The following is a 26859-nucleotide window of genomic DNA, read 5'->3' as shown; positions in this document are numbered from 1 at the left end:
CTCTCTCTCTCTCTCATCAGTTAAACCTAATGATGAAGATTGTCAGTTATTTAGCTAAAATGCTACATTTTGAGAGACAGGAAGGGTACTGCTTGGTTTTTCCCTTTTGGTGTCCAGATGTCTTAAGCCAGCCATTGTTTTCTGTGTGACTTACCTGTTGGTTGACAATATGGCTTCAGAGACTGCAAATCTACCATCTGAATGTTCCAAGGAGGCCCAAGATCTCTCCTTGGACATTTCTGTCCCTTTGCACATTCAGTAATAGTAAGTTGGGTCAAACGTTGGTTAGACTCATCTCCCCAATGTGCTAATTTTGTACTTGCAGTTAGAAGCTTCCTACTCAAGCTAGGGAATGCTTTTAATTGGACGGTGCAGGTATGGCCTCAGCAATCCCTCCAGTCGAGGTGTCGTGGGGGGAAATGCCGTGCTTTATCTTCCTGTGGGAAATGTTTTTGTTTCATAAGTTCATTGCAACAATGAATGGATGGGGATTGCAAATACAATGTTGCGCAAGCTTGGCAGTGGGAACTTTTAAAGTTTTGTTCACTGAAAACAAATTAAAGAACACACTAAATTAGATCACCCTCTAGGGCATCAGAACATTTTCCAATTTGCAAACTGATTCTCTCCCCCCCCCCAAATAAAAAGTTATCCTAACTCAGGAGGCCCTCAGTGACGATGGATCAGCAATTGTAAAAAGTAATGTGAGCACTGGGGAGAGAGGCAGGTCCATAAAACTGGGGCCTGATCTGAACAGCAGAAAATATATTAATCCATATTTTCATTTTGATTGTGTTAATTGGTTTCCTTTGTTTTACATGCAGCAATGCACAGATGGTTATGAATGGGATCCCGTCATACAGCGATGCAAAGGTACAGTAAACTGTAGCAAGCTGCACATTGATGTATTTATATCTGCTTAAAGGAATCCTGAGCTTGAACTAATAAGAATTCCATCTGCATACTGGAATTTTCTCCATAGTCTTTTCCGGTGCTTCTCCAACCCAGAAGTGGGCATCCGTGCAGCATCCGTGCAGCATCCGTGCAGCGCAGCACCAGTAAGAGCAGGCAGCAGGGGTCACCATGGGCCGGATGAACAAGTCCCTCGTGCCTTATGTGGCCCGCGGACCTTAGTTTGGGGACCCCTGTATTACAGCATCCAGGTTCTGGCAATATCTTACAGACCTCTCCCAAGTTCTTGCCAGAAGCCGTAGTCCATGGGTAGGCAAACTAAGGCCTGGGGGCTGGATCCGGCCCAATCGCCTTCTCAATCCGGCCCGCAGACGGTCCGGGAATCAGCGTGTTTTTACATGAGTAGAATGTGTGCTTTTATTTGAAATGCATCTCTGGGTTAGTTGTGGGGGGTGGGAATTCGTTCAATTATTATTATTTTCAAAATGTAGTCCGGCCCCCCGCAAGGTCTGAGGGACAGTGGACCGGCCCCCTGCTGAAAAAGTTTGCTGACCCCTGCCGGCGCAGTCACTGTAAAGGGGCAGCTGATCGAAAATATTACTGGCAATTGTGAAGTGATGTCAACTAGAGACTAAGCGAAAACTGCTGCAGCAGGTGGGGGGTACATCTTCGACATGTAATGAGAGCAGGAAACCGGTTTTGGAAATATTAGATTGAATTAATTTGGTTTTACATGTAATAATTTGGAAAATCAATGGAAAAATAATTGGCAGAAGCTGTAGTCATGCAACCCCAGTAAGCAGTGAGTTGGAGGAGCACCTTCCTGTTTGACCTCACATGTGGAAATAAGACAGGCCGACCCTGCCTCTTCCCCTACCTTTCCACGTGGAAATGCTGATAACATTCTCAAACCTGCCGCCTGCCTGAGACACTCGCCTGCATCCGAGGCAGGAGAATGCTGCCTTTTTGGTGCTCACCTTGGCCTTGTTTCCGACCGCAGATATCGACGAATGTGAAATTGTGCACGATGCATGCAAAGGTGGGATGAAATGTGTGAACCACTTCGGGGGATACCTCTGCCTGCCCAGAACGGCTCAGATTATTGTCAACAACGGTCAAGAGCAACCTGCCCCTGAACCCGCGCCCGCACCTAATGGCCGAAACGGCAATGCCATAGCTCGAAGGACTGTCCCAGGGATACAGTGCGCGGCTGGGTTCGAAGCCAGCGATCACAACGTGTGCCAAGGTAAGGAAGTCATCTTATGCCAAACTTTACATCCCTGTATCAGGGATGGGGGTGGGATTCATTTGGCCCCCTTTCCACACCAGATTGGCCCAGTTTGACCATCCCGAACTCAGTTGTTGATTGGAACAAAACTGGTCGAATTGCACCCTTATCCAGATTTTGCAATGCACGCCCAAAAAAAACCACACACAATTGAAACGCATATTCAAATATGTATTTTAGGAGAAAGTGCGTTGATTTTGTTTTATTTTTTTGAGGGGAGTGGTGAGGAATACGTACAAAAATGCATGTAATAATGTACGCAGTTTAAATGTGGAGTTATCATGCATTCTTTCAAAAAAAATCAGCATGAAACATGGACTTATGCCAGCAAAATTGAAGCGGGGACGGACGGATGGACAGACGACGACTTGTGCTTATCTGTTTGCCCCTGCTGTGTAGTAGAGAATAACAGGAAGGGCAAGTAATGTGGCCTTAGTGACTTATATCAGAGAAGGTAATTCAGAAGAAAAGGGTGAGGTTGTAGTAAGAACTGGGTCAGCTTATTTCTGCTTTCAGTCAGTTTTGGCACCTGCCCATTCTGAAGTCAGTTTGTCGTGTTCCTGCCTTAATCTGCAAATCCCTCCTTTTTTCAATCTGCATGAAAATTTGCATCTAAATATGTATTTAAAACATAATCCTTCTTGCAAAAGATGCATTGTTGAATTTATTTCATCTGAAAGTACATCTTCCTCAGAGCACATATTTAGGGTATGTTTAGATTGTAGCTCAGTGGTAGAGCATCTTGCCTGTCAAGCAGAAGGTCGCAGGTTCAACCCCCGGCATCTCCAGATCTACCTTGGTATCAGGCAGCTTCCTATGCAGGATAAAATTATGCATTTGTAAACGCATTTTGAATTGACCCTGGAAATGGACCGGTTTGCCAGTACATGTTGGCAAAACACTGGCCTATTATGCTCGCAGCCCCTAGTCCCAGTTACCAGGCTAGCAGCTGCATTCTAACCAAGCTGCAGGTCCAAACTTCCTTCAGAGGCAGCCCCACATATATTAGTAGTCTAAACTGGAGGTTATCAGAGTAGACTATCTCTACCTGTAAGTAGGGATGCAGCTGGCTTATCAGCCGAAGCTGGTTAAAGCTGTTTGCTATCCCAGGGAGGCACTGCTGGCTGGCTAGAACCTTGAGTAGGAGAATTCCTATTAATGTGGTGAGGATCTACTGCAGAAGAGAGTAACCAAGATGATCAAGGGCCTGGAAGCCAAGTCTTAGAAGAAACAGTTGAGGGACTTGAGTATGTATAGCCTGGATAACAGGAGAATGACAGGAGATATGACAACCATCTTCAAATATCTAAAGGACTGTCACATGGAGGGTGGAGCAAGCTTGTTTTCTCCAGCTCCGGAGGATGGGATCCAAACCAATAGCTTCAGTTACAAGAAAGGAGATTATGACCAAACACCAGGAAGAACTTTCTGGTGGTGAGGGCTGTTCAACAGTGGAAGAGACTCCCACTCGAGGTTGTGGACCTCCAACCTTCCTTGGAGGTTTTTAAGCAGAGGTTAGGTGGCCAACTGTCATGGATGCTTTAGATGAGATTCCTGCATTGCAGGAGGTTGGACTAGATGACACTTAGGGCCCCTTCCAACTTTACAATTCTTTGATTCTATGATTTTGTTGCAAGGCACACTTGTACTACATAATATAGGAAGCAGCATATATATTGGACATTCACAGGTTGTGCGGGACTGTCCTATAACGCATCGTTGCTTGTTTATCAACTGTGATGTAAAGAGCACTGTATTTGAGCCTCCTTTGGCCAGGGCAGAAGAAGCGTGAGGTCCGTGGAAATCAATGGTAGTTTGGGCAGTGGTTTTTTTCTAGGGTAAGGATTCCATCCAACATGTTTATATTCTGATTCATAAAATAAACCCCACGAGAGCATTCCATTAATGGTAACTTAATTTGAGAGTGACGTGTTTGTTGGTAAATGGGGTTGGCGTTGCCTCTATGAATACTAAGAAAGGAACTACAGCTATTTCATACAGCTTGTCTCGATTATGACCATTTAAACCACTATTTAATATAATTAGATAGAAAGGCCTTCCTCCTCTCTCTCTCTCTCTCTCTCTCTCTCTCTCTCTTGAAGCCAGAGTAAATAAAAAGAAAAGAAAAATCAATAGCCCAAATCTTGGAAGATGGTTTTGCTGATGTGCACTTGGATCCCCCACTGGTTTGCCTTAGAACAAGTGTTTATGAATCAAAAGCAGAATTTGGCTCCGGGTCTTTTCTTTCACAAAAATGATATGCGCTGGAGGAACAGATGTTAAAGTAAACTATTTATACAAACAAGCACAATGAGAAACAGCCTCCAGAGTTTACAGGATTGTTGCAAGCCCTATTCCTGATTGTGCAAAAATAAATAAATAATAAAATTAAAATTAAAAATGGAATTACCATTGCTAACATCCTGGGAATTTTATCCTGGGGAGTGGTGGGTGTACACTCATGCAAATGTTGTTCATTAGCTAGCTTATTATTTGAAATGCTTGGCAAGCTTCAAACTGGATCTCTGACCAAAGGATCAGAGTGGGGGGGTGGGTGATATAGCTCACTAGCAAAGTGTAATTGCTAATCTGGGGAGGGAACAGACAGGGGAATCAGTGGCAAAGCCGTGCGGAAGATCCCTAGTTTAAGCCTTGGCAACTCCAATTAAAACGATCAGGTTAGCAGACACTGAGAAAAATAGATCTCCCTGCCTAAGATGCTTTAAATGGAGAATCAAGCTGATGTGCAGTGGCAGCACAAGCCTGCCCAGTACAAAGAAATCTCTACTGAAGCTTTTGAGGACTCCTGTGCCTTTAATTAAAAGTTTCCTATTTGCAGGCCCTACCCGTTTTATTGCCTCCTCTTGAGATTGACTAGAGAATCTGTGATGAATAGTCGGTTAACTAGATTATTTCTCTTAATTTTCCCCATGCCACTTCCTGTTCCTGTTCACAAATCCTCTAGTCAGGCTTAAGGGGAAGCAACAAAACAGGACCTGCAAATAGGTAACTTTTAATTAAAAGTGCAGGAGCCCTTGAAAGCTTCAGTTGTGCTTTCTTCACAATAGACAGTTGCACATCAGATGGATTCCTCATTTTAAAAGTGGACAAATAGCATGGCAACTTCAGACTAAACTGCGAGGTGTGGAAGTAACCCCATGACTTCACAGCAGCTCAGCCAATGGTTTGACAGGCTAGCTGATGACAGCCTGCAGACACTTTGCAGTCCATCACATAGAGAGAAGTTTTGCATGGCTCAAGTCTGAAAGGGGTTCAATCGTCCCAGATTCGCTTTCTTTATAGATGGCTTGTAACTGATGGATATTCTTGTAATTTTAAGTGGATGAGCAGGGGGAAAAAATGTGAAGATATTCTGGAAAGGTATGTTAAGGAAGTATGCTTACATCTTGAAGAGTTCCACTTTACCTCGTGCAATGTTATGTTTTGACTGAACTAAAAATACAAAAGGGATTTGCAAATTATAGAGTGATTGAGCAGCTTGGCCTCCATGTGGTGATTATAAAATGGCTTCTATACTAATTAACATTTTTGTGTTTTATTTGCTGCCATGCCGTTGAGCTCGAACCATGATAGAAGTGGCTTCCCCCATTGTTAAGTATAGTGTGGAAATATCCGCTTTTCGTCACGTGTAATTCGGCAGCAAAGAAAGACATAGCCCTGAAGGCCAACAAAGGACACATGGGGCAGCAACATGCATTATGAGACTTGGTTTTTTTATAAGTTAAAGTGTTAATTGGCAAGAATTAACGTGAAATTGACAAGGATTTTGTTCTATAATGCAGTCTAAAAATCTCGTTGACAAAAAGGGAAAGGTGTGTGTGTTTGGTCCTAATAGAAAACCATCACCAAGTAGTACCTGTTAAAGAATGAGGGGGAGGCAGGCCAGGGGCTGTGGAGCTATGGCAGTTACAATGATATAAAACATCTGCAACAGCCTTTCTCAACCTTGGGTCTCCAGATGTTGTTGGACTACAACTCCCATCATCCCTAGCTAGCAAGACCACTGGTCAGGGATGATGGGAGTTGTAGTCCAACAACCTCCAAGGTTGAGAAAAGGCTGGTCTGTGAGTTTGTAGTGTCGATATTCCATTAAGAGTCATGTTTGGTAAGTCGGGATTGCTTTGATGTTGACTTTAGTCCCCTGCCTAGAAAGTGGAGTGTTCAGGATTCTAGCGGCATCAACAGCCAGTCCGTATTCTGTTGCCACTGAACATGCTCAGTCCCTATCGGAATGTTATGGGGACAGGAAGCGGTTTCATCATTAGAGCATTTATTTAAAAATTTGCTGAAGATTTTTTTAAAAACTTCTGCAAACCTTGCGGTTCTCCCAAGTGCACTAGTACCATCTTCTCAGGTGTGGGCAGTGCCATTTTGCTTTACATAAGCAACAGCGCTCCGAGACTGAAGAAAGACAGAATTATACTGGAGGACTAGAGAGAAAGATTGCTGGTATGTTGGTTGCGCAAATGTGTGAGACTTTTCCCAGATGGTGAGGATTGAGCACGACGCATTCTGCGTGCAGGACAAATGCTCTCCCAATGAGCTTTGGCCCTTCCCTATCTATAGCTGCAGTCCTATACACACTTCCCTGGGAGTTAGTCCCGCTAAATTCAGTGGGTCTTAACTCTGAGTGGACATGTGTAGGATTGCACCACAAGATAGGCCTGGACACTGTTTTACTAGAGATGCATCTATATTTCACAGAATCATAGAATCCTAGAGCTGGAAGAGACTACAAGGGCCATCCAGTCCAACCCCCTGCCAAGCAGGAAACACCATCAAAGCATTCCTGACAGATGGCTGTCAAGCCTCCGCTTAAAGACCTTCAAAGAAGGAGACTCCACCACACTCCTTGGCAGCAAATTCCACTGTCGAACAGCTCTTACTGTCAGGAAGTTCTTCCTAATGTTTAGGTGGAATCTTCTTTCTTGTAGTTTGAATCCATTGCCCCGTGTCCGCTTGTCTGGAGCAGCAGAAAACAACCTTTCTCCCTCCTCTATATGACATCCTTTGATATATTTGAACATGGCTATCATATCACTCCTTAACCTTCTCTTCTCCAGGCTAAACATACCCAGCTCCCTAAGCCGTTCCTCATAAGGCATCGTTTGTTTGTTTGTTTGTTTGTTTGTTTGTTTGTTTCAAGCTCTCTTCAGATATTAGCATGGAGTGAATCCGTTCCCATATGATTATATATAGCTGGAGAGGAAAAACGTTGCCCGGCAGAAATCATCATCATAATAAATTAAGTACCTGGCATTCCTTATCTGTCAAAACAAATTAGCTCCCGCAGTGATGAAATTTAAATTTCAAGCTCATTAGTGAATTTCTTGTGCAAACCTGCAGCCGTTTGACAGGAGTGGGGGAGGGATTTTCCTTGGGATCAGTAAGTGAACCGAGGCTGGGAACAAAACATTTCGAGTCTTGTTGCTGTTGGGTCAGCTGCTCAAACGCAAAATTGTATTTGTTTCCGGTTGACCATTTCAAAAGCTTCCAAGAATGTAATGGAAGAAAGCTGCATTCCTGCAGAATGCAGTAGGACTTACTTCTGAGTAGTCAGGTACAGAACCCTTATCAACTTTGAAATATGACTGTCCTGACACCCTAATCCTGAAAGGCGGATCCAATTGCAGTCCAACCTCGGTTCCCGGACGCCTCAGTTATCGTACGTTTCGGCTCCCGAGCGGCGAAAACCAGGTTTTCGAACGTTTTTGGGAACCCGGACATCCGGCGCTGCTTCCACTTGAGTGCAAGAAGCTCTTGCAACCAATCGGAAGCCGCGCCTTGGATGTCAAACACTTTAGAAGTCAAACGGTCTTCCGGAAGAGCCAGTGTGGTGTAGTGGTTAAGAGCGGTAGACTCGTAATCTGGGGAACCGGGTTCGTGTCTCCGCTCCTCCACATGCAGCTGCTGGGTGACCTTGGGCTAGTCACACTTCTCTGAAGTCTCTCAGCCCCACTCACCTCACAAGAGTGTTTGTTGTGGGGGAGGAAGGGAAAAGAGAATGTTAGCCGCTTTGAGACTCCTTCGGGTAGTGAAAAGCGGGATATCAAATCCAAACTCTTCTTCTTCTTCTTCTTCTTCTACATTCCGGAACGGATTACATGTAGAGTGCTCCTGCGCAACACAGGTCTGACTGCTCCCCCACTTCAGTTAAAATATCAGGGTTATTGGCTACCTTCTCCGTTGTCTGGGTATTCTGGTCTGCCAGAAGGAAAAACAGTATGTCCTCGGATGAGCAGCCCTGAATGGCAAGTATAAGCGGCATGACGATCTCTTCCCTCAAGTCTTTATATAAGGGGCAAGACAGGAGTACATGTGACACAGTCTCCACATTACCGACTCCACAGGGGCAGAGTCGATTCTGGAATGGTGTTTTTGAGAATCGGCCTTCAAGAACAGCGGAAGGTAGCATATCTAATCTGGCCAACGTAAAAGCTCGTCTATATTTTGGAATAGTTAAATTGGACAGGTATGCCGCCTGGGAGTCCAGGTAGGAGGGGGGGAAGATGAATGTACTATGCACTGAATTTCTTCATGATGGCCAGGTTATTTCCCTGTTCGATATTCTTCAGGCGCTGGTTTATGAGGCTTTTTGCCTTGGATAGGCCCATTGTGAGTAAATGCTGTGCATGCAAGCCACACGAGAGGAGTTTTTGGTGTACAGCTTTTTTTGCAAAGCATGGTCCCTACCCCTGAGCTGCAATGTCAGGTGACATTGAGAAATTCTTCCTGGGCTGCCAACAGCACTCTTTTCCTCAGATCTTACCTGCCCTGTCATAGGTCTGAGGAATCCTATTGTGCCACGGTATGCATTTCTGCTTGTTTTCCTTGGCAACGCAATTGTTCTACCGTTGCACCCGGGTCAACAGAATTTCATAGCCCAGGGGCAAAGTTTGTGTGTTGTTTCAGCCAAACTCTGTCTGCGAGTTTCACTTGGCAGAAGCGATACCAGGCAGAAATCCTCCTTCCCTTTCTCTCCTAAGCTCTTTGGTATGTGTGGGCCTGTCTGTTGCCCTGCACGAGAAAGGGAAGAAAAGCTGTTGCCCCTTTGGAGACTATCAAGATACACAAATAGCTTTGTCAGATCAGACCACAATCCCGTCTTGTGTAGCTTTCTCTTCCCACTGCAGCGCAGTTAGATAGTTTTAGGTTCTGGGATTTAGCCTCACCTAGCTGGGCTCAGAGTGGAGGAGATATGCTAGCATATCTCCAGCTGAGCTAAGGATCAGGAGTTATGCCAGTTATGCAGACACACACACACACACACACACACACACACACACACAGGCTCAGCCAGAAATCTGCTGGATCCTAACCCTACTCATCCTGTCAGATCTTGCTGTAGGATTGCTCCCTAAGAGGATCATTCTTCTAGGCATGACACTGTCTGTCTGACCCCAAGTGATTTGCAATTAGGGATGAAGGAGAAAGTCTATTCAGTGGAACTGGAGCATAACCACTCGGGCAAGGGATGCCAAGCTGCCTCCAGATTATTTTAATCCAACCTGTGCTGATGCACTCTGTGAATCAGACCGTTCATGTCCTGACAGAGTCCCTCAGTGGCTTCTTATCTTTCGAAAATGGCCCTGGTTGCCTCCTTTCGAAAACGAACAAGCCTCGGTCCCCTTCCTTATCTAACTGAGTGCTTAGAGTCTCACATGGACATGTTTGGCGTTGGGGAAATCATTGCGGCTTGCTGCTGGCTGAGCCCTTCAAAGGCATATTTTGGAAGTTGGAACCGTGTCAGGAATCTACTTATTTACTCAGGGAGTTGTAGAGATTTCAGAAAAGGGGGCTGGTGCCAGCAGATAGCATGACTGCAGCTGGAAAACAATATCCTCATTGAGATAAGGCTCCTGCTTTTGATAGCTGTCAACCGAGCTTGGCTTGAACTTAAATTGCACTCGCAGCCGCCTGAAAAGAACTCGCTGAACATTTTCAGAGAGGGGCTCCGGATGCTCTTGGCGTGTTTCATTTGGGGAGGGGGCTGGAGCCCCTGCTTTGCATGCAAAACCAGGGTGGGTCCCTGGCATTCCCAGGGGAAGGGATCTGGAGAGCTGCTGCCAGCCAAAGTTGGCAATACTGGGCAAGAAGGATTTTGCCTGCTTTTTTTCTGGGCGTCAGACTGTGGTTAGAGATGCGTTATCAGGGCCAGTAAAAGGGGGGTGGCAGCCCTAATGTTGCTAAGCGGGGGGACACAATGTTTGGTCCTCTCCAACCGGCGTTTATTCAAGAGCTGGGAATACTGTGTGGCTCTGGAACAAGGGTGTGGAATATTTATCAGCCTGAGGGCCACTTGTCATAATGAATAAGCATGTGGGGGCCACATGGGCAAAGTGTCACAGACTGGCTGGACGCAGAGAAATGGTGGGAGGAACCAGCTGGGAAACCCCAAAAGGAATAAGACTCAGAGCCCGGGGATTGGTGGTGGGACAACAATGAGTGATCAGAGGGAGAAGACTGGGAAAAGGAGGTGTCAGAAGCTAGAGAGGTAACAGGGCTTGGTGAGTGGGGGGAGTCTGTGGCAGAAAGCAGTCCAGATTCAGAGGCAGAAGCTAGGAAGGAGAGGATGGAGGCAAAGAGGCAGAGATGAGTCCAGCTGGTGAAGTGTCATGTGTCTCCCCCTACTACTGTGACCAGCTCCCCTCCTCATGGTCTCCCAGAACCAGGAGAGGCATGAAGAGGGCAGAGAACTTAGTGTCATGCAGGCATAGTCTCAGATTACTTCAGAAAAGCACTGAAAAGGAGGAGACTTAGGCAGCTGTGGGGATGTAGGGTTCTCAAGTCCCTGCAACTGCTTCTTGGGGACAAGATCTGCTGGAGATGAGTTTCTGTACTCATTAGCCCTGACACTCCGGTCCTGATCCTGTTTTTTGCTAACACAGTGGGGCCTTGGTTCTCAAAGTTAATCCGTTCCAGAAGTCCGTTCCAAAACCAAAGCATTCCAAAACCAAGGCGTGCTTTCCCATAGAAAGTAATGCAAAATGAATTAATCCATTCCAGACTTTTAAAAACAACCCCTAAAACAGTAATTTAACATAAATATTACTATCTAATGAGACCATTGATCCGTAAAATGAAAGCAATAAACAATGTACTGTAGTCACACAATCAATCAATCTATCTATCAGTAGCTGAACAGTCACAAAAACAAAAGAAAAAAGCCACAAAAACGCAAAATAAATAGCAAAAACAGACAGACCTCAGCATAACACTCAAATCGGAAACGTGACACTCAAAATGGAAGTGTGGCACTCAAATTGAAAGCGTAACACTCAAAACGGAGCACATTTGACTTCCAGGAAAAGTTCGCAAACCGGAACACTTACTTCTGTGTTTGCAGTGTTTGGGTTCCAAGTTGTTTGAGTACCAAGGCGTTTGAGAACCAAGGTACCACTGTAAAGAGTTAAAATTGACTTGTTTGGTGTGGTTTTCTGCTGGCTCACTCCTGTCACGAGGGTAAGCAGCAGGAGTAGGCAGGGCAATGGGTGTGGCTCTTAAATTCTGTGTAGTTGGCCCCATTCCAGCCACACAAAAGTTGTCTGACCCCTACCCCACTTCTCCATCCCCTATCCAAGCAAGCAAGAAACACACAGTACAGCGAGGCGGAAGCACTTGGGGACATTGAGCAGGGCTTGAGTGATAAGGATTGCCTGGGGGAAATCCTGAGGCGCTCCTCTGTGCAGGAGTTAGTTGGATGCAACCCATTCCAGCAGGCAAAAATATTTGGGGTATGGGGTGTAGCTATGAGATACTATATTTTTCGCTCCATAGGGCGCACTGGACCATAGGGCGCACCTCGCTTTTAGAGGAGGAAACAAGAAATATATATATTTTTCTGGTTTTCCTCCTCTAAAAGCCCTGTTTTTTTGAGGATCAGCTAAAAGTTTTGCAGCATTTTTGCAAAGGGAGAAAAGCAAAGAGGAAAAGCCCCATTTTTATGGGGTTCAACTCACATTTCTGCAGCTTCTGAAGGAAAGGGAGCCATTTCTACAGTTTCCAGACATATAATCTAATCAGCCAGTCACATGTCACTGGGAAAACAAACAACCTCTCTCTGCAGCACATTCAACAATGGAAGGCGGGGCTGAAAGGGAGCCGGGACTCTTATCTCTCTCCCAATCAATCTCTTGCTGATCAGCTGCTGAGCGGGGTCCTTTCAACACCCCTTTTTCTCTTTGTAAAATAAAAAGCACTATATGCTTTTGGCCCCTGGGCAATTCAGCTCCAGGGACCACCATTCGCTCCATAAGACACACAGATATTTCCCCTTAATTTTTAGGAGGGAAAAGGTGCATCTTATGGAGCGAAAAATACCAAACTTTATGAGGAATGGTTGAGGGAGCTGGGTATCTTTATCCTGGAAAAAGAGGAGACAGAGAGGAGATGCGATAGCCATCTTCAAATATCTCAAGGGCTGTCACATGGAAGAGGGAGCAAGCTTGTTTTCTCCTGCCCCAGAGGATAGGACTCGAAGCAATGACTTCAAGTTACAAGAAAGGAGATTCCGAATAAATATCAGGAAGAACTTTCTGGTGGTAAGGCTGTTCGACGGTGGAACGGACTTCCTCAGAAAGTGTTAGGCCCTCTTTCCTTGGAGGTTTTTAAGCAGAGGTTGGACTGGTTTTATGGATGCTTTAGTTGAGATTCCTGCATTGCAGGGGGGGTTGGACTAGATGACCCTCGGGTACCTTCCAACTCTACAATTCTATGATTCCATGAACTCTAGCCATGTTCAGTAGCCTACCAGAAGTACAATAAACTTCCCATTTTTGCTCCCTGTTTTGGATGAGTAAAACAGAGGAACTGGCAAGCTCTTAATAGGTGGCTATTGGGCTAAGTTCAGCCTAGTACAGAGATAGGGAAATTTGTGGTCCTCCAGATGTTGTCCGGCTCTTACTCCCAACAGCCCCCAGCAAGGATTGGTGAATGTTCAGGGATGATGGAAGATGTAGTTCGGCAACATCTGTAGGGCCACAGGTCCCCTATCTCTGGCCTGCTGGCTCCTTCCTAGGTTTCCAAGGAGGGAAGTAAACAAAACAGAAGCGATTACCAAACTGGAAACTACAAACCCAACCGAAGAAAATCACATAATTCTGGACACCATTTGAGCATAATCAGATTTCTGGCTGTCTTTCAAGGAGGGGTGGCAGTTTCGTATCAAATGTCAAATAGCTTTTCTGTTAACTTACATAAGCAAAGAAATCGCACATGATGACTTGATTCGGGTGTGTGTGTGTGTGTCATGTTTCTCTCCCCCCTCCCTTTCTTAATTTTGCAGTGATGAACCAGGAGTTTAATTTGGTGACGTTAATTTAATTTAGCTGTCATGCTGTCTTTTCCTGTCCAAGAACTTGCTTCTTGGAAGTATATGGTGCTGAACGAAACCCATGGAAATGTTCCATATTAGTTCTGAAGACGATATGCCATGGGGGGAAGTAGAGGGGGGTCTCTTTTATCTCCGATCATTATTTTTTTCCTTTGACGATCCGCCAACATTTATTGGTCATCGTGGGTGGGTTCAGAGCTGCACTCACACTGCGTTGGTTTCGTGCTTGCTTCATCTGTGAAAGGAACAGATTTAAAGAGGCAACTCCTGCAAGAGAAAGCTGGCCCAGTTTGCTAACTGGGGAAACCCAGCCAGATGGGTAGGGTATAAATAATAAAAAATTATTATTATTATTATTATTATTATCCACCCATTTACAATCTTGACTGCTAGCATTAAAATAACTGGCAAGAGGCTCTTTCGGCATCTTGATGATAAACTGTACTATAGCGTTCAGATCATGATGCCAAAGTTGAACATAACCAATGCTTATAGGCTCATTTGCAACGAGCGAGTCAAAATGCATTAACTTTTTGCAGTTATATCCAGGTGGCGCTGTGGGTTAAACCACAGAGTCTAGGGCTTGCCAATCAGAAGGTTGGCGGTTCGAATCCCTGCCACGGGGTGAGCTCCCATTGCTCGGTCCCTGCTCCTGCCCACCTAGCAGTTCGAAAGCACGTCAAAGTGCAAGTAGATAAATAGGGGCCACTCCAGCGGGAAGGTAAACGGCGTTTCCGTGTGCTGCTCTGGTTCGCCAGAAGCGGCTTTGTCGTGCTGGCCACATGACCCGGAAGCTGTCTGCGGACAAATGCCGGCTCCCTCGGCCTATAGAGCGAGATGAGCACCGCAACCCCAGAGTCGGACACGACTGGACCTGATGGTCAGGGGTCCCTTTACCTTTACCTTTACCTGCTCTACGTCAAATTTCATGATGCCCAAGCGGATTACCAAAAAAAAGAAGAAAATACAAGTGCATTTTAAAAATTAATAAAAACATTGAAAATACAGTATAGCAAAAATGCAATAAAGCAATGGAAATTATTATTATTATTATTATTATTATTATTATTATTATTATTATTATTATTATTATTATTATTACCCTGCCCATTTGGCTAGGTTTCCTCAGCCACTCTGGGCAGCTTCCAGCAGAGTGCAGATTCACAAGAGCCTGCAATTCAGCATCACGCCAGTCCCCAGCAAAAATGCACCCCTCACAATATTGCATTTTATAAATCAGAGCTTTCCAAAGCTTTCCTTTCGGTGGCACACAGGGGTATTTTTCTAGAAATTCACCACGAACGCTTGTTCTCTTATAATGGCAATGGTCCCCACGTGAGAGGTGCTGGTACTGTGTTCCAGTGAGCTCCAGCTGGGAAAAAAAATAGTCCTGGTGCCACACTTTTTAGACATGCATCATTTCACGACACGGTAATTCAGTTTTACTAGCGAACCGGAGGTTAAACCCACCCCTTTCAAGCCCCGGGAGGAGCACGGGGAGCGTTCGCACAACACACCTACACACCAGAGCTGTCAACCTTCCTCTTTTTTTTGCATTGGGAAACAGCCATAGCTGTCAACTTTCCCTTTTTTTGCAATGGGAAACGGCACTGGAATAAGGGAATTCCCTACAACAAAAAGGGGAAATTGACAGCTATGCTACACACTGCAGCCGACACACTAACGTGTCGCGACACACAGTTTGGAAAGCTCTGTTATAAATCATAATACTTGTGTCTTGTGAAATAATGGTGGTGGCAGTCATTAATTTCCCCAGGGCAGACCCCACCCCAAGTTGGGTCCCATTGGCTTCCTAGAGAAAGAATGGGGTAACTGTGCCCCTGAAGGACCAGGTGCGCAGCCTGGGAGTCATTTTGGACTCACAGCTGTCCATGGAGGCGCAGGTTAATTCTGTGTCCAGGGCAGCTGTCTACCAGCTCCATCTGGTACGCAGGCTGAGACCCTACCTGGCCGCGGACTGTCTCACCAGAGTGGTGCATGCTCTGGTTATCTCCCGCTTGGACTACTGCAATGTGCTCTATGTGGGGCTACCTTTGAAGGTGACCCGGAAACTGCAATTAATCCAGAATGCGGCAGCTAGACTGGTGACTGGGAGTGGCCGCCGGGACCACATAACCGGTCCTGAGAGATCTACATTGGCTCCCAGTATGTTTCCGAGCACAATTCAAAGTGTTGGTGCTGACCTTTAAAGCCCTAAACAGCCTTGGTCCTGTATACCTGAAGGAGCGTCTCCACCCCCACCGTTCAGCCCGGACACTGAGATCCAGTGCCGAGGGCCTTCTGCCGGTTCCCTCACTGCGAGAAGCAAAACTACAGGGAACCAGGCAGAGGGCCTTCTCGGTAGTGGCGCCCGCCCTGTGGAACACCCTCCCATCAGATGTCAAGGAAATAAACAACTACCTGACATTCAGAAAATACCTGAAGGCAGCCCTTTTCAGGGAAGTTTTTAATGTGTGATATTTTTGTATCTGATTTTTGTTGGAAGCCGCCCAGAGTGGCTGGAGAAATCCAGCCAGATGGGTGGGGTACAAATAATAAATATTATTATTATTATTATTATTATTATTATTATTATTATTATTATTATTATTATTACCTGTTTCACCATCCTTTTGACATCAGCCACATCCACGTCATATATTTAAGGAACTTTTAACGTGCATTTAAAGCACATGCTGCCCCCCAAAGAATCATGGGAACTGTAGTTTGTTAAGCGTTCCGGTAATTGTAGTTCTGTGGTGGGGTAAAGCAGAGTTCTTACGATTCTTTTTGGGGGGGGGAGCCATGTGTTTTAATTGTACGGTGTGGATGCGAACCTAGAGCTGCTTCCTGATTCGAAGATAATGGGTGACATTTTCGTATTGAATTAAAAAATTATTTTAAAAAAACCAGAGCTTCCAAAACCAAGGAGTTAAAAGTGGTCTGGGCATTAGGCCCAGATGTGCAGCATTCCAAACATGGAAGGAAGTAGCAAGGGAAATGAAGAAAAGAAAAGAAAAAGCCTTTGACAGAGATTGCAGATAGCTTGCTAATGCAGAGGAGGAAAGCAGATGATTAGCGAGGTTACTGGCGTTGCTGCAAAGTGCAAGGAAGGGATCGAGGGAGGGCCCAGGAAGCCTGTAGCCGCTGAGCCTGACTTTAGCCATAAGAAATATAAGGGAGGAATCTTAAGAGAGGGCATGTCAGGGCACCACCGTCCTAAAGTGCAGTCGTCACAAGAAACAGATGCAGCACGTTTCATGGGTTTCCTTCAGCTCTTGGAAAATGCTTCCCTCAAACAGTAGACGTAACTCGCCAGAACTCTTCAAAGGCCTGTCCTGCAAAGAAAAAAACACTGCACAGTTATGGGTGGGTATTTATTGGGGTGGACTGGAGGTTGAAGCTAGCAGAAAACCAGGTGCAGTTTTTCCTTTTCTTTCCAAAGGTGGAGCAATCCTATACAATTCTGCGCAGAAGCAATGGGATCTGTCGATTTCCTAGAGGCTTGCTCTCAGGTAGCTTGGGAATAAGACTGCGGCTTAACAGGTAGAAATGAGCACTGCCAGTCTCCACCGGCCTCTTGTTTCAGGTCAAGTAACCAATGCAGGTGCCAAAGGTTAGCTTCCTATAGATGCCACCAGTGCTTTTTTTCTATTAAAATAAAATGTTTAGGGGTACTCTCATCAGTGGCGGAGCAGGTAGGGGGTTGGCCCGTGTCCCAGGAGCATGGTGCGCTGCCCGCAGGGGCGTGGCACGCATCCTGGAGGCGTGGTGCCCAGCGTGGGCGTGGGGGAAGCCGCGATGGCACCCCACTGGGATCGCACTGCCAGGGGCGGTGCGCTCCCCCCGCATTCCTCTTCCTCCGCCAGTGACTCTCATTTTGACTCAAGAAAATCACCATTTTATAGTTCAAATCAGGAAAAAATAAATACAGCAAATGGACAAAACTACAAAGATTCACAAAATGTTTAGGGGTATGTGTACCCCTGCGTCCCCCCAGAAGAAAAGCACTGGATGGCACCCTTTTTTCAGCAATGATGTGCTTTTCAGAATGCGGAGGAGAGAGAGCAGACTGCATTTAGCAGCACAGGAGACTGGCAGTCCCTTTATTCTGCATCCATAAAAAAGTTTGCTCCCCATACTGTATTGGTATCTCCCAGGCCTTCCTCAGCCTGGTGCCCTCCAAACCCCCCAGCAGCCCTACCCAGCATTCATGGAAGTTGTAGTCAAAGGGGGAAAAAAGATCTGCAGGGTACCAGGTTGAGAAAGGATGGGACATGCCAGCATCATATCTGCTTTCCACATCGGAGATCTTTGAGACTGCAGTCTGAAAGACTTACCAAAGCCAGGGATGGGGAACCTGTGGCCCTCTAGATGGTGTTAGACTACATTTCTCATCATCTGTGCCCATTGACAATACCGGGTGGGGATTATGGGAGTTGTAGTCCAACAAATATCATGTAGAGGACCACAACTTACTCCCTGTACTAAGGAGCAAGCCCCAGTGAAAACAGTAGAACATGCAGAAGATCGCTCTGCCATGAGACAATAGTTTTTTTAAAAAAACACAACACAAAATTGTCAAAGGAGCCCTGCAGCACATATACCTGCATACAAATGGAGCAGGGTATCAACTGTGATGGCCCTAAATCTAAGAGACTTGGGCCACCCCGAAGACTTTGCTTTCTCCTAGTCACAATTTGATGCTTTTGAATTATGGCACTGGAGGAGACTCTTGAGAGTCCCATGGACTGCAAAAAGATCAAACTTATCCATCCTTAAATAAATCAGCCCTGAGTGCTCACTGGAAGGACAGATCCTGAAGTTGAGGCTCCAGTACTTTGGCCACCTCATGAAAAGAGAAGACTCCCTAGAAAAGACCCTGATGTTGGGAAAGATGGAGGGCACAAGGAGAAGGGGACGACAGAGGATGAGATGGTTGGACAGTGTTCTCAAAGCGACTGGCATGAGTTTGGCCAAACTGTGGGAGGCAGTGAAAGATAGGCATGCCTGGCGTGCTCTGCTCCATGGGGTCACAAAGAGTCAGGCACGACTGAACGACTGAACAACAAAAGTCACAATTTACTTGGGGATTACATTCCAAGGCACCACGCATTGGAGTGAAATCGCATAGATTTGAAACACCATTGAAAAAGCCTGCAAACAAACCATTTGACCCCTGCCCTGCCCCTGCCCTGTTCCGCCCATTTTTGGTGTCGTTTTTGTGACATTTGGGGGGTCGCTTCTGGGTTCGGCATGGTAGCGTGTGCCTTGAACCTGTGTAAATGGGGAGTTGCCTGTACTGAATTTGGACCTATTAAGCTTCCAGATGTTGTTGGGACTCTCAGTCCCATAGCATGGCCGGCGGTAGTCAAAGATTATGGGAGTTGTGACCCAGCCACACCTGGATGGCCACAGCCTCCCCCATCCTTGGCCTACAAGTATCTGGGGTGCTGTTATTCTTGATTTGCCCTGGGCTGTCTCCCAGCTGGAAGTTGGGTGCCTGCCTCTACAGCATGTCCTCTTTAGGTGCCAGCTTTAGATAGCGAGGTGCTCCGGCAAGGAGGACTCGGGGGTTTTCCAGCCCTGCGGCTAGCGACCAAGAATAATGAGAGGCAGCACATGTTTGGATTGGCTCGAGTGTGTTGCTCCGTAACCATGGGCTCCAGAATTGACACAGGTTTAAAAGGGCATCGAAGCAACCCTGTGGCTTGGTTACATAAAAGAGCTGAGCTGGAGGAATAATTGCACTGAAGTGTAAACGGCCGGTGGGAATGCCGAGCGCTGTTGTGATTATCTGGTTGTAGGAAGCAAACGGTGGAGATTAAAATGTTACATAAGGGAGCGAGCAGCGTGAGTCAGGGGTTTTGGGAAGAGTGAGTCACAGCCAGAGGGAACGGAGCCAGGCATGTAAAGAGAGGGACCAAAGCAGAGAGAGAGAGAGAGAGAGAGAGAGAGAGAGAGAGAGAGAGAGAGAGAGAGATCCTAAAGCATGCTTTCTTCTTGGAAGCATGTTCCAACAGAATCCGTGGGCTTTCTCTCAAGTTGGTGTGTTCTTAGGATGGAGGTTCCAGCAAAGGGATCCGAGGAGGTTGCAGAGAGCAAGCTTGGAAGGATGGGGGGGGAGTTGGGGGGCACTAAGAAGACTTTTTAAAAGCAGCTTGCTTCAAAGGAAGGGTCTTTCGAGAGCTCAAAGCAGCTCACCCAGAATTTCAGCACAGAACGATGAGCGCCCTGCCAAAGTCAGCAACGGAAGGGGACAAAACAGTATAAATCACTTCGCGAGGGAGCGCTGGGTACATTTTTGGCAAATGAGAGGAAATCGCTGGAGCGCAGCTATTAGTGAAGATGGTGGGAACAGGCACGATGCAATGCAAGCCAACCTGTATTCTGCCACAGCGCGGGCGGGGGGGGGGTGGGCTGCAGCCTTTTCACACACACACACCCCATACATAGCTGTCAACTTTTACCTTTTCTTGCAAGGAATCCTATTCGGAATAAGGGAATTTCCCTTAAAAAGGGGGGAAAGTTGAAAGCTATGCCCCCCCCAACCTGCAAAAGAAACCCTTCTCACTGTATTTCTAGATTATCTCATAAACCTCAGCAGGTTGCAAGGCAGTTTGGAGAAGGCTTTCTTAATAGTATTCATAACCACACTGAGTTTATAAGAACTGTTTCTAAAGGGGTGTATGTTTCAAGTCTTGGGGACCGCTGCAAAAAAAAAAAACCCACTCAAATTGCAATGGGATTTTATGGCAATGGGTTTGAAGGGGCGACGAGGCCTCTGGCTGTGATTGGCTGAGCAGCCCTCAAGTTGCAGGGAAGCAGGACAAGCCACGTGGTCTCTGGATGCCGCTGGCTGAGCTGCTCAGATTTTACAGGGAAGGGCTGTAGCTTAGTGGCAGGGCACCCGACTTGCATTCAGAAGGTCCTGGGTTCAATCCTTCCCAACTGAGGCTGGGGAAAGTCCCTTGTCTGAAACCCCGGTGAGCTGCTGGCTTTATTGAGCTAGATGGAACAATAGTGTGACTCAGTTAAAGGCAATTTCCTGTGTTCCTACAGAAGGACACGGAAAGCAGAAAGACCAAGGGAAGGAGGGCTGAAAGGAATTGGGAAAGTTCATTGAAGCAGCCTCTGTTTTTTTTCCCCATGGACCAATTGTCTCCCTTCCCTTTCCAGCCCGAGGGCCACGTTTTCTCATGGGCAGCCTTCTGGGGGCCGCTTTGCCAGAGGCAAAAGTTGATTAAGTGACAGTTGTGATTCTTACCTTTGTATGGTGAAAGGCTTCTTCTACAGAGAGACCCACAAGCTCTGCTTACAACACATGCGGACGAACACAGTACACAAGCATTCACTTGCCAGACAGATCTTTGCAAGGTGCAAGCTCTCTCAACAAAGACATCATACAGGTCTTTGCAAGATGCTAGCTGCCCATATAATAAACATGCATGCATGCATGCATGCACGCGCGCGCGCGCACACACACACACACACACAAGCACACTGGTCGCAATGCCAGGCATTTTGCGAGTTAATGCAAAGTCTGCATTCCCCCTGCCCATCTTCTTCTGTGTACTTTTCCAGCAGTGAGCCAGCTTTTAGGAACTGATAACAGCCATCAATTCAAAGACTGAGTCAGGGTGGAGGAAAGTTTCTTTTGAGCTGTCATATAGAAAGGAAGCATGTAGGAAAATATTTGGGCATTTGAAGTGTGTGTGTGTGTGTGTGTGTGTGTGTGTGTGTCAGGGGAGCAAGCCTGAAGAATAGAGTCAAAACAGTCCATTCTATTTGTGATCTGGCTTTTTTTGTGTGTGGTGGGGGGGGGTCAAGTTTGTTTTCATTTTGCATGAGAAAGAATCCATCTTTTCTTTTCCATGGCCCCACCCGGAATATGCCACTGGTCCCCAGTTCCTGAACAAACACGGAGAGTTCAAGTGGGATTTGTAAACTAGTTTCAAGGAATTTGTTTGTTCAGCTTAGAGACTTCCAGTTGGTGTTGAGTGCCAGAAGAAACTGCTGTCAAACTGTGCTGCATCAGATTATAAAAGGCATAAATCTGGGAAGCCACACACAAACCCAGTGCAATGATGCAGCGTGCCGAATCTTCTACTGGGGTTGAGGGGAGAGAGAGAGAGAGAGAGAAGAATTGCAAGCCAATGTAAGAATGTAGGATATGAAAAAAGGCAACACGTGGACCAAATAATGTAGGGCAAAATATTTCTTTATAATGTCAAATAATATGCAGCGTTCCGGGTAAGTACACTGTTACGGTGTAATCTTCTTCGGTTCATAACTATAAAGAATAACAAAACAGAATATATACATCTAATCAATCATATAAAGGGTCATATAAAGAATAATGCTCAGCATCAACAAGAGTCCATATTGTCCAAAATAATATTATTTTAGACAATATGGACTCTTGTTGATGCTGAGCATTATCCTTTATATGATTGATTAGATGTATATATTCTGTACCGAAACAGTGTACTTATCCAGAATGCTGTCTTCGCTGCATATTATTTGACATTATAAAGAAATTTCGCTGCATATTATTTGACATTATAAAGAAATGTCGCTGCATATTATTTGACATTATAAAGAAATATTTTGCCCTACATTATTTGGTCCACGTGTTGCCTTTTTTCATATCCTGCTTGAAGTTTGCAACACAGGGGTATCTTTTTCAAATGTAAGAATGTAAGAATATCAGAAGAGTCCTGCTTGATGAAGTCAACAGCCCATCTAGTCCAGCATCCTGTTCTCACAGTGGCCAACCAGATGCCTCTGGGAAGCCCACAAGCTGGACCTGATCCCAACAGCATTCACTCCTGCCTCCATTGGGCAGCCACCTTGTGACTGGTAGCCACAGAGAGCCTTATCCCTCCATGAATTAGTCCAATCCTCTCTGAAAGTCGCCCAAGTGGGTGACCATCACTGCTGAAGCGTTTTTTGATTGTTGGAAAGGCTTCAAACCAATTTCTGCATACTAACGGAGCCCGGCACACTTCCTCTGCGCGTACCTGCTGAAACGCTTTTCCTTGCTGCCGTCTCCTGTGCTATTCAGCAGAGTTATCTTCTCTTATCTTCTCTCACGCAACGGGGTGTGTGCATGCCAGCATATTACAGACAACAGAGTCCGGCTTCTTTCTAATCTAGAAGTTTTATTTTACAAGGCATAAATCTACATTCCTGGAGAGACGCAAGCCATGTTGGTGGCTTCTCCCTTCTCTCCGTTCTCCAGACCACAGAAAAACAGAAAGTATCACATTACACAGTACAACAGTACACAGAGCATCCGGTGACGCTCTTCCTCCTGTGGGTGGGACAATCTGGTTGAGCTTGTTAACTCTAAAAGCTCCAAACCTCTACACCCCCTCTTGTCCCGCACACAGGGGCGTTGTAAGCTTGCAGCTTACCTCACACAAACCCTCACAGAACTCCCCATGACGTTGGAAGCTCAGGGGCTTCGTGAACCCAACCCTCTGGTTCACCTGACCAGGACAGTACTTCAGCTTCTCCAAGCCAGTCTGAACGCACACGTCTCGAAAAAGAACGTCTAGGTGTTTGGGTCTGGCCTTGACTTGTCCAGACTCTGCCACCAACAAACAGAGTTGGTTGTCCTCCCAAACCATCACGGGCAGGCAACTCTGAACGCAGATCTCTTGGACCAAACACCTATAGAACTCCAGTTCCCTGCAAAGCACTGACAACGCACTGTACCTGGCTTCTGCACGAGAACGAGCAATGAGGCTCTGGCACCGGGACTTCAGCCCGCCTAGAGCTCCTCCACACTGTACAACCATTTCAGACACAGATTTCCTGTCCTCGGAATTTGTCCAACCGCCGTCGCACCAGCGCGTGAGCTGGGGCTCACCGGTAGCTGACAACTCCGGACAAAACTCCTTAGTTTCCTGCAAACTCTGGAGCACTCTCACCATGCCATTCCAGGCATGCATGCTGGGATTTGCAGCCACCTTGCTGAACAGATCCACAGCAACTGCTATGTCAGGTTTGCTCAACCATGAAGGAAACAACAGCCTCCCAGGAGCTGACCTAAACACCTCGGGGCTCTCGAACTCAGAGCGTTCCCCGGTCTGACTGTCCTCACCTAGACACGTCTCCATGGGTGTTCTGACACTAGCACATTCAGACACTCTGCACTTCTTCAACAACTGCACTACCTTGCCAGTCTGATTGAGCAAGACACTACCGTCTTCGGCTCTGTCTACCTGCACACCTAGGTAAACACCAACAGGGCTTAGGTTCCTGAGCTGGAAAGACTGACCAAACTCCTCTGCGAACCGTTGCACCTGTCCCCTGGACTCCGCCAGGTAAAGCATGTCCGCACCGGACTGCAGAACTAGCTCCTGCTCTGGACTTACTCCTGCCAGAAACAGGCAGCTATCAGCACAACTCTGGCTGACACCTAGCTTTCTCAAAGCTTCTTGCACGCCTGAGGACCAATCTCTGGCTGACTCCTTCAAGCCAGTGATTGCCTCGTGCAAACTCCACACCTGATTTGGCCCGTTGTCCTCGAACCCTGGCGGAGGTACCTCGTACCTCTCCTCATCCAGGTCGGAATCCAAACAGGCATCCAAACCAAAGTGGCTTACCTCAAAACTGCTTTGAGTCGCGACCGCTAACAGCATGCACGTGGTTTCGCTTCTGAGAGAGAGCGCGTCCAGTACCTCGTAACAATGGACCCCCTCCTCCTGAGTGAAACCTCTGGCTACTGACCTAGCCTCGCACTGCAACTCGCCAGTTGCTGCCGTCTTGAGTCTGCACACCCAACGACCTTCTGACAGCGTCGTGGTTGTGCACACACCCAAAGACCTCACTGAGCTTACCTGCTCTACCATGGCATCCTGCCATTTCTGGGCCTCACCTTGAGATACCCATTGAACCTTCACGAGGCTTTCCAGTTCACACTGAACCAAACAAGCACTCACGCTAGTGGCCGTGAACCTTTCGGGCAGAATCCCTTCAGTGGATCGTGCAAACTGCTGTGATACCACTTCAGATTCTCCCTCTGCTCCAGTTGCACTGGATTCCACCTGCACGTCCGTGACGTCAGGCATCTCACCTACAGACTTGCTGCGCCTGTGCATCCTAACTGAACCACCCAAGGATGACGTTGGCGCGCCTTTGGGCTCCTGCTTCACTGCCAAAGAACCCTGCTCTTGCTCCGGGACGAGACCTGCGCCAGGCTCTCCTGGAGAAGAGTTGCCACACAAAGAGTCGCCAAGCGTGGCCTGCCTCCTAGTCCGTGACATAGGAGTTGCGGGTGCACTCCCAGGCTGCTGCCTTGGAGTCACCCCTAGCTGTGCTGCACCCTGGTGATGACTGGGAACTCGGCCCGAGCCACCAGCAGGTGCCAAAGCCACAGCAATACCCCCTCTTGGGGCTGATCCACCTGGACCACTGCCACCAGCAGGTGGCGCATTGGCCTGTCCAGCACTGACAGGACCATCCAGAACATCAGGGCTTCTAGGGATGTGTTCCAATCCATTCTGCTCAAAGAATTCAGCACTCCTGCTGACTAGAACCTGGGTCTGGTCACTATCTGGGTTAACTAACCTCCAGCTATGCAAGCTGGGTTCGCACCCACAGAAAGACACTTTCAGAACCTTGGTACCACCCAGTTCCACCCAGAACCCTTGTGGAAGCTCTGCATCCAAGAGCATGTCTTCAGTGGCAGCATGCAGCATCCTTTGCTGCCTCTCTGCAAGACCACATACCTGTGAAGAAAGCAGGTTAGTCACACTGTGCTTACTCCCCCTCTCACTGAGGACCTGGGAACAGCCTACTCCAGTAGAAACCTGCTGTTCCACTGCAACCAGTGGTGCTGCCTCAGTTGCCTCCTTGAGCAACGCAGACCACATGTGGTGAGAGAAAGCATCAGCCAAACACTCAGAACAACACGCTCCCCCCAGGCTAGCTTCTGGCATCCCTTCAGAAACAGCCACATGAACCAGGGAAAAGGGACGCGTGGTTTCCCTTTCAGACGTGGGGTAGCAGGATGTCGACTCCTCGACCTTGCAAACCCTGCAATCAAGAAAGCTGTTACATGCCCTTAACTTGCACCCTTCAGAGAACTCAGGCTGCTTCAGCACACTGTCCCAGTGGCGACTTGCCAGCCTTTGGTACCACTGACACAAACACAAGTGGTGCACGGGCACACTGGTGCACTGAGCAAACATTCCATCAGCGCCACCTCCCCCTGTTCTGGCTTGAGGCCCCTCGACAGCAAACAGCCCGTCCTGGCTGCATTCCATGCGTAGAAGCATCTTCTGGCCCCTGCAAGCAGAACAGGTGATAATCACAAAACAAACAGCAAAAACATTGGACAGAAGGTGTGACATAAACAAATACAGAGTTATGTCAACAGCCACAGAAAACGCCAGTTCTGTCCCTTGGATCTGTCCCTTGACTGTTAGCAAAAAGTCAAGCCTTTTCTTGCCTCCAACAGTCAGTTCTCCAAACTGCTCTGTAGAAAAAGATATGCAGTTCCTCACAAGTCCACCAGGAGGAACGACGACGATGCAAAGAGACGCTGCACAGGCACTCATCACTCGCAGCCCACCAGGGTTGGCCTCTCTCAGCGTTGCCTCGGTGACTGCATCACAACAGTAGGGCTTCCTCTTCCGCCTGGGCTGTGGTAGAGCTGTTGCGATTCTCATGGCCAGTACCACACGTCATGTCCTTGGCCTTATCTTCAGCCATGCACGTCAACAAAAGACCAGGTGCAGGCGACGTGACAAAACACAGCTCCACAGTCAAAACTTTTACGCTGGCTTCAGACTTGGAAACAGCCCCCCCTTTCCGGGAGCAAAGCCCACGGCGATCTGGCCCCCCTCCTGCTTTCCATGGCACTGTTGCTTCTCAACAGCCATAAGCCGAGCTGGGGGCGAGCTTTCCAAAGCCACTTCAGCCAGTCCCTCAGCCCCGTGAAACTGGGCTAGGGTCTTCTTCCAGGCTTCACAAGCACTGGCCAGACCTTCCTCCTCACAGGCGTTGGCCAGAACATCAACACTCTCAGGGAACAGCCCTCTGCATTGAAGCTGTGAGGCTGGAGGTGCTTGCAAACAAAAACTTCCCTCCTCCTTGCTGGGAATGCTATGGCTCCCTCCATCTTGCCCAGGGGTAGCGTACTTACGAATCTGTGGCTTCTCACCCGGCTCCACAGATGGGGGTTTCACCAGAGAGGGTACACTGCTTGGGCACACCTCAATCTGGGCTTTCCTGCTGCCTTCCAACGTCTGGCAGCAGGTTTTAGGCTCCTCAGCCATTCAGCAAACTGCTG

At 47.3% G+C, this 26859-nt stretch overlaps 1 protein-coding gene across 3 annotated transcripts in view; it reads left to right on the top strand.

Moving 5' to 3' along the window:
* The window catches only part of EFEMP1 (EGF containing fibulin extracellular matrix protein 1), a 56928-nt gene that overhangs the window by 11758 nt on the left and 18311 nt on the right, over nucleotides 1-26859 (top strand). For all 3 annotated transcript variants that reach the window (XM_033145118.1, XM_033145119.1, XM_033145117.1), the window contains exons 4-5: nucleotides 825-873; nucleotides 1913-2158. In XM_033145118.1, coding sequence (XP_033001009.1) covers nucleotides 825-873; nucleotides 1913-2158 — 295 coding nt within the window. The remainder of the gene's footprint in view (nucleotides 1-824; nucleotides 874-1912; nucleotides 2159-26859) is intronic.

Source organism: Lacerta agilis, chromosome 3 (genome assembly GCF_009819535.1).
Source record: "Lacerta agilis isolate rLacAgi1 chromosome 3, rLacAgi1.pri, whole genome shotgun sequence".
NCBI lineage: Eukaryota > Metazoa > Chordata > Lepidosauria > Squamata > Lacertidae > Lacerta > Lacerta agilis.
The sequence above is the reverse complement of the archived record's forward strand: the minus strand, read 5'-3'. Positions and strand labels throughout refer to the sequence as shown.